Source organism: Muscardinus avellanarius (genome assembly GCF_963383645.1).
Source record: "Muscardinus avellanarius genome assembly, chromosome: 13".
Taxonomy (NCBI): domain Eukaryota; kingdom Metazoa; phylum Chordata; class Mammalia; order Rodentia; family Gliridae; genus Muscardinus; species Muscardinus avellanarius.
The window spans coordinates 15,180,364-15,188,810 of record NC_137799.1 but is presented as its reverse complement, the minus strand read 5'-3'; the positions used below and the strand labels follow the sequence as shown (position 1 = coordinate 15,188,810).

Below are 8,447 nucleotides of genomic sequence, written 5' to 3'. Positions count from 1 at the left end.
CTGAAGCATGCAAATCTTTTAGCGTCAAGAACTAAAACTGCCAAACACTTGATGTGTATTGTCTCAGTTCCCACAACAATCTTAGAAGGTAGTTTCTGTTGCAGGAGACTCAGTCTCCCCTCTTCAGTTTCCCCCTGATTCCCAGGCCGGAACCAGAGACAGGTCCATCTACTGGTCAGTGGCTCAGCTGACAAACTCAGGAACTGAGCCTCAAACTAAAGGCTCACTTGATTCTTATACCCTCAGTCTCTCACTTTGGAAAGGGGAGGAGTAAGTTTGAAATTTAAGATTTTAGCGGTAATAACAGACACTGATTTTTAAAACCTCTTTTGTTATAGAAAGGTCAGTTTCTAACCAATGGAAATGTATCACCTGTTCCTTAACAGTGTAAATAATATTAAATATCTTTGAAACTGGAAAAAAAAGAAATTTATTAAACCTGACAAGGCACGTAAGTTACATACCATCCCCCACACTCTCCAGTCTTTTAACTGGCTCTCTCTTGTTTACGTTAGGGAGAGCTCCTGAATGCCTCTAGGTTGCACAAGGAACAGCTCTCTTATCTTTTGGAAGCAACTCAAACCTACTTCAGGGCACAAATTATTCTTGTATGTCTATACTGGCATATTCTTGTATGTCTATACTGGCAATAATGGAAATATGCTTTCTTGGTGCTAGCTAATAAAGCAGTTACTGGTCTCTTGTAGTAAATAGGTGAAAGTGCCTAATATCATTGAGGAAATCAGTTTTAATTTTAATATAGCCTCATGTTGCTAATTAGGCTATCATTGTGGCTAGCATAGTCTGGTGACATAGGCATAATACGTAATATAGACAATAAGAGTTACCTATCCAGTTAGTAATAGAACACATCCAACATTCCAAGCATCCTGACTCCAACTAGGGAACTTGAATCTTGGGAAATCAAAATTGTGTGGAATGGAAGTGAAGTATAGGGGTCTCCAAGTCAGGTCTCAAGAGAGAAAATTTGACTTTGTAGGCAACAGAAAGCCACTGTAGACTTGTAAGCCAGAGAGTGACTGCTGTCAACATTATAAAATAATTAGGAACTGGACATGTTGGCACACACCTGTAATCACAGATTGGGAGGTTGACATAGGAGGATTGTAGGTTCATGGCCAGCCTCAGCAACTTAGCAAGTCCCTCTGCAACTTAGACCTCGTTTCAAAATAAAAATTATAAAATAGGGTTGGAGGGTATAGCTCAGAGATATAACATCCCTGGATTCAAAATACACACACACACATGCACGCACGCACGCACGCACCAACTTTAAGGAATTATTCCTAGCCAAATAATTACAAAAACTGTTCAATATGTAAAAAAGCACAAAAACAAAATGTTCTAGTAACTTCTTATGTGACAGGAACATGAAAATATGCTCAATGTTTCTTTTCTTGAAATAAACTTGTAGGCCGGGCATGGTGGTACACGCTTGTAATCCCAGCATTCAGGAGGCTGAGACAGGAGGATCCGGGTTCATAGCCAGCCTCAGCTACTTAGTGAGGCCCTTTGCAACACAGTGAGACCCTATTTCAAAGAATAAAAATTAGGGCTGAGGGTATAGCTCAGAGGTAGAATGCCCCTGGGTTTCATCCCCAGGACCACAAAATAAACTTTCTGGTAGAAATGGTGTTTAGGGTAATTCCTACGTGTTTCACAGAAAATCAAATGTATAGTTTCTGCAGTTTAGGCTAAAATGAACTATATTATGTTTTCTATTTGTAGATTAACTTACCTGGGGAGTTAGTCTGTAATTGATTTAGTAAAGTTTTTGTTTTGTTTTGTGTTTGGTGATGGGGATGGAACTCAGAGGCTTTCTACCTTCAGGCTACACTCCCAGACCTATTTTCTATTTTATTTGGAAACAGGCTCTCACCAAGTTGCTGAAAGCCTCACTAAGTAGCTGAGGCTGGCTTCAAACCTGTGCAATCCTCTTGTCTCAGCCTCCCAAGCGCGGGGATTACAAGCGTGCGCCACCACGCCTGGCTGACTTGGTAAAGTTTTTACATAGCTCATACCAATAATTCAGAATCTTTCCCAATAAGATACACCAAATCTAGCTGGGCTTAGTGATGTACTCTTGTAATCCCAGCATTTGGGAGGCTGAGACATGAGGATCTGGGTTCGTGGCCAGCCTCAGGTACTTAGTGAGGTCCTTTGCAATCCAAGGAGAACTGTTTCAAAAAATAAATAAGAAATAGGGCTGGGGGTGTAGCCCCGAGGTAGAATGTCCCCTGGGCTCAATCTCCAGTACTGGGTGGGGGAAAAACACAAAGATACACCAAATCTTACTATAAAATGTCTCAGGGAAGAAAAAAGCGCACCCACTAGGGATTATAAGAATTCCTTAATATTTAACCAGGAATGGTGGTGTACACCTGGAATTCCAGTACTTGAGAGGCTGAGACAGGAGGATCACAGGTTCAAGGCCAGTCTCTATAGTTTAGCAAGGCCCTCAGCAACTTGATAAGATCCTGTTTCAAAATAAAAAATAAAATAGGGCTGGGGGCATAGCTCAGAGGCAGAGCTCCCTGGGTTCAAACCCTAGTGTCTGTCTGTCTGTCTGTCTGTCTCTCTCTCTCTCTTTCTCCAGGTCTTGGGATGGAACTCCGAGTGTTACACCCCCTGTCCTATTTTTTATTCTTTGATTTTTAATTTTTTTTGTGTGTGGGTCTGGGGATGGAACCTAGGGGCATTCGACCTCCGAACTACACCCCCTGCCCTATTTTTTATTCTTTATTTTGAAACAGGGTCTCACTAAGTTACGGGGGGCCTCACTAAGTAGCTGAGGCTGTCCGCAAACCTCCATCCTCTGGTCTCTGTCTTCGGAATGCTGGGATTACAAGCGTGCACCACCACGCCTGGCTTTTTATTCTTTGTTTTGAAACAGGTTCACACTAAATTGTGGAGGGCCTCACTTAGTAGCTGATCCTCTAGTCTTGCTGAGATTATAAACCATGCCTGGCTTCACACACACTTTCTTAATGTTTACAACAGTTAAAACATGTTCATGTGGTAGGAAGCAAGTATATTCCAACTGTTTATTTCCTCCAGATGAACTCCAAAAAACACTACAGTGTTTCTCCTTGAGCAATGAGGCTGTGGAGAGGTGATGTGGGTGGATTGCTCTTTGAATTCCTGAGCATGAAGACAAGGGGTCAGTCTCAGGAGATATACAGGCTGGATGGAATTGAAGAGGTTCTTTTTCCATTCTTTGTTCTGGATTCACTCTAGCTGTAATATGATCAGTTTTTTCTCTCTCCCTCTCCTTCTCCTACGTAGTCAGCTGGTATTCTGGGACAAAAGTTCTGGTCAATTGGCAAGAAACCTTATCCTTAAAGTTTCAGGCACCAAGTACTTAACTGCAGTTGTGGCTAGACTGGAGTGATCCCGAGATACATTTGGGCATAACTTGGCATCTGGACTTGATAACTTCCAAAGCTCTAACATTGCTCCCAGACAACATGCAGGTATGTTTCTGATCATCTTTGAAGCATTTGATATCTATTATCTATTAGGTTTTGAGGAAGCTGAATTTTTCTTCTATGCATAAATCATCAGTACTGAGAAAATGGGAATTCATATTATAATTGTAAAAGTATGTTTTATTATGTTGTTTTTTTTCCTATTCAGTGAAAATAGATAAGAAAAGATAGGAGTCAGCATTCTCCAGTGATAAAAAGTAAACTCTAGAATCTGACAGATTTGAGTTCTAGGTATGGCCTTACCCCAAGCCCTTTCCCACTGTGTACTCTTGGGGAAAGTTACTAAACTACTCAAATGCCCAGCTTAATTCTGAAGATAATCTAGCTTGAAAGGAATATTACCAGGACTAAAAGAGTGAAGGCATAAAGTGCTTAGCACAGTGCCTAGCACACAGCAAGTACTCACTAACAGGTATCTTTTATTGTGGGAGGTTTTGTTAATCAAAGCTCCATTGAAGCCAGGCATTATAGTCCATGCCTATAATCCCAGTACTTGGGAGGCTGAGACAGGAGGATCACAGGCCCGAGGACAGCCTCAGCAATGTAGCCAGACTCTCAGTAATCTAGCGAACTTCTGCTTCAAAATAAAAATAAAATAAAAGAACTGGGGTGTAGCTTGGAGGTAGAATGATCCTAGGTTCAATCCCTAGTAACACACACACACACACACACACACACACACACACACCACCACCACCATTGAATAAATTTTTATTTATTGTTCCATAGTTCTATGTTACAATTCTGCCCATCCCTTTCAGAGGGAAAGTCTCCATCTCCTTTGATGAGATGAATTAGTCATAGCTCAGGTCCATCCTAGGTCTCTAAAGAAGGGCCATGCAGATAGTAAAACCTTGCCCACACTGACAGATGGATCAGGTGGATTAGGAGACACTGTCAAAACAGACTCTGAAGCCGGGCGTGGTGGTGCACGCTTGTAATCCCCGCACTTGGGAGGCTGAGACAGGAGGATCGCGTAGGTTCGAAGCCAGCCTCAGCTACTGAGTGAGGCTCTCAGCAACTTAGTGAGACCCTGTTTCCAAATAAAAATATAAAATGGGTCTGGGAGTATAGCCCGGAGGTAGAAAGCCTCTGGGTTCCATCCCCAGTAACACCAAAAAAAAAAAAAAAAAAAAAAACCCACAAAAAAAACCAGACTCTGATTCACTGTTAAGATTACACTGGAAAGTCATACTAGAAGAGTGTAAATGTTTGATACAGTGTGTGGTAGCCATCAAAAGCAACCACTTCATGGAAAAATAGCCCTTGACCTTTGTAATTAGAGAAGAAACTGATCCAGGTACTTCCATTCAAGAAAGAACAGAAGAACATCATATTTTCCCTAGAGTCTTCGATCACAATGATGCCACTTGTTATATAATCTGCATGTGTCTGTGTCTGATTCTACTTTGTAATTGCCAATGTTTTTATTTGTGTGTTAAGAAGGCTTTTATCCATACAAGGAAGAATAACAACTAACAATTTACTCAAGGTCCATTTTTCCTTCCTTCCTTCCTTCTTTCTTTTTTCTTTCTTTTTTTTTTTTTCCTATCACTGAACTCGATGCCTCCTGTCCAGGAAACCAAAATCTAACAGGAGACAGAGAATGACTTAAAATACTATGTATTACTGAGTGCTATCAGAAGTCCATAGAAGTTACACACAAGTTTTTTACCCCAATATGATGTATGAATATAATGCACCAATAAAAAAATTTTTAAAAAGTCCATAGAAGAGAGGGAACACACACCAAGCAATGTATGCATGTATGAGTAGATCACTTTGAATGTATGATGTGTAATTACAGCGCACTAATAAAACAATTTTGAATAAAATCCTCAGAGGGCCCAGTGGGGCAGGGGCAAAAACAGGAATGGAAGCAAAGCGTGAGCGAATGTGTATCTTTTTCTTGTTTAGGTGACGTTTTGCAGACTTCGGACTCACCAGTGGTGTTTCATTCTCTTTAATGTCATACTGTTTCACGCCTTGCTTTTTGGGGCTGACTTTGTGGAAGAATACTTTCTGCATTCTCTGCCTCACATAGATATGAAAGTTCTTGAAATTAAGGAGAAGGCAAGAAAATTGAATGTGGAACCCCTAAGAAATAATCTCACCAAATATTACTTCCTGAGCCAGCCGGAGGTGTGTAAAGGGAAGAGTGTATTTTTGCTCTCTCTTATCTTCAGTAACCCGGGAAATGGAACGAGACGGGCCCTCATCAGGAAAACCTGGGGTAATGTGACCAGTGTCCAAGGGCACCCCATTCTCACACTGTTCGCTTTGGGAATGCCTGCTTCGGTAACTACTCAGAAAGAGATAGACAAAGAGTCACAGAAGAATAATGATATAATTGAAGGAATTTTCCTGGACAGTCCTGAGAACCAGACCCTGAAGATTATCGCAATGACACAGTGGGCCGTGACTTTCTGCCCTAATGCCCTGTTTATTCTCAAGGTTGATGAAGAGATGTTTGTCAACTTACCAAACTTGGTAGACTATCTTCTCAATGTAAAGGAACACCTTGAAGATATCTACGTAGGACGGGTCAACCATCAGGATACACCCCACAGAGACCCCCATAGTTCCAGATTTGTCCCTCTTAGTGAGTATCCAGAAAAATACTACCCAGATTACTGCAGTGGTGAGGCCTTTATAGTGTCCCAGGATGTGGCTCGGATGATGTACGTGGTTTTCAAAGAAGTACCCATCACGGTGCCCGCTGATGTGTTTGTAGGAATTTGTGCTAAGGCCATTGGCCTTTTACCCATCCACAGTTCAAGATTTTCTGGGAAAAGGCACATCAGATACAACAGATGTTGCTATAAGTTCATTTTTACATCCTCAGAAACTATAGATGCTGAAATGTCCCTGGCATGGAAGGAAATTAATGATGGGAAAGAATGTTCACTGTTTGAGACTTACTATGGCCTCATTTCTTGCAAACTTCTGACATACCTGGACAGCTTTAAACGTTTTCACATGGGGACTATAAAAAACAATGCTGTGTATTTTAGTGATTAAGATTTCTTTATCTTACAAGTCTTATTATTAAGTGGCCTTTGGCCCATAAAAGAAAGCAACCCTCTACTCTCATGTTTTATGAAGTTTCTCTGATTTTTTTTTTTTTTCCAGTACTGGGGGTGGAACACAGGGGCATTCTGAATAACTCAGAGCTACATCCCTAGCCCCCTATTTTGTATTATTTATTTTGAAACAGGGTTTCACTGAGTTGTAAAGGGCCTAACTAGCTGAGGCTGTCTGTGAACCTGGATCCTCCCGTCTCAGCCTCCCAAATGCTGGGATTAAAAGTGTGCGTTACAGGGCCCAGCTTAAAGTCACTTTAAAGAATATTTCAGGCCAGGAAAGACCCGGCTATAGCCTAATTAGTGATGTTAACAATAGAGAAATGGTCAGTATAGAAACATAGGAAAAGACTCCGAGATTAACTAGAGATGGTTGAAGGAAAGGAAGGATCACTCTGGGGAGCAGATTGTGAACCACGATCCTCGGGTCTCAGCCTCCCGAATGCTGGGATTGCAAGTGTGTGCCACCATGCCTGGCTAAAATGAAAAAAGAATTAAACAAGGTGATGAAAAGAATTCAGAAACAATTTGTTTTTACTTGATTTGAAGCAGATTTTAAAGTAAGATTATGACTAGTAAGATTCTAGTCATTTGAGAACCATTTTGTTATAGAGCAGGAATGGTTTATCAACTTTACCGTGACCTAAAAGGAACACATCTCTCAATGTCGCTTTGACAAGCTTAGGCAGAAACTTCTGGCAGGTGATTTGGTATGCAGAATATTTTGCTGTTAAAAGAGGATAACACTGGAAAATAGGTGGGTATAGTCTCCCTCAGTAAGGAGAAAGATTACCCTTTGTATTAATGATATGGTATCCTAGTTCATACACTGTCCTTTCTACTTCAGTTCTGGTTATTAGAAGTCATTGTCTCTCTGATCAACTCATAATTGACTTTATGAATAGGAAAAATTAACAGCAAAACCCCCAACGATGACAAACTGCCAATAAATAAAATGACAGTTGAGGTATCTTTATAGCTAACATGTTAGCACTCCCAATAACCACAACAGGGTCAAACTTATTGGTAAAACAGCAAAAAACAACAAAACAATATCACAAACATTTTTAGAGATTTATTTTGTCTACTTTTCAAAATAATAATAACAAAAAGTCAAGTAATCTTAAAAGTACTCTCTGAATAGAGATCATAATTTGAGGATTTTAAACTACTTACTCTCAAATATATCCAAGATTTTACAAGCAGAATCAGATGAGGAAAAAGAACAAGTGCTGTGTGCATGTAGTCACTACACTAGAACGACACAATGATGTAAGCCTACAATGCACCAATATTTAAAATACATAAAAAAATAAAATGAAAAAAGATTTATTTATTTATTTATTGGTACTGGGATGGAACCCAGAGGCTTTCTACCTCCGGGCTACACTCCCAGACTTATTTTATATTTTATTTGAAAATAGAGTCTAAGTTGCTGAAAGCCTCATTAAGTACCTGAGGCTGGCTTTGAACCTGCGCAATCCTCCTGCCTCAGCCACCCAAGTGCTGGGATTACAAGCATGAGCCACCATGCCCAGCTCCTTATTTATTTTTATTTTACTTTTGCAGTACTGGGGATGGAACCCAGGGGCATTCTACCTCCGAACCGCAATCCTCCTGTCTCAGCCTCCCAAATGCTGGAATTTCAAGCGTGCACCACCACACTCGTCTAAAATGAAAAAGGTTTTAAGCCGGGCGTTGCAGTGCATGCTTGTAATAACCGCACATGGGAGGCGGAGACAAGAGGATCGCGTAGGTTTGAAGTCAGCCGCGCTGGCTTAAGAGACCCTGTTCCCAAATAAAAAGTATAAAATAGGTCTGAGAGTGTAGCCCAGAGGTAGAAGGGCTTCCAGGA

General features: G+C 40.8%; 1 protein-coding gene across 1 annotated transcript; it reads left to right on the top strand.

Moving 5' to 3' along the window:
* Positions 1 to 5,432: 5,432 nt before the first annotated feature.
* B3GALT9 (beta-1,3-galactosyltransferase 9) lies at positions 5,433 to 6,530 on the top strand (the record flags this gene model as incomplete). The annotated part of the gene is made up of 1 exon (XM_080709306.1): positions 5,433 to 6,530. Exon 1 carries the CDS (start codon positions 5,556 to 5,558, stop codon positions 6,528 to 6,530), a length of 975 nt encoding a protein of 324 aa, XP_080565432.1. The 5' UTR covers positions 5,433 to 5,555.
* Between the last annotated feature and the right edge of the window lie 1,917 nt (positions 6,531 to 8,447).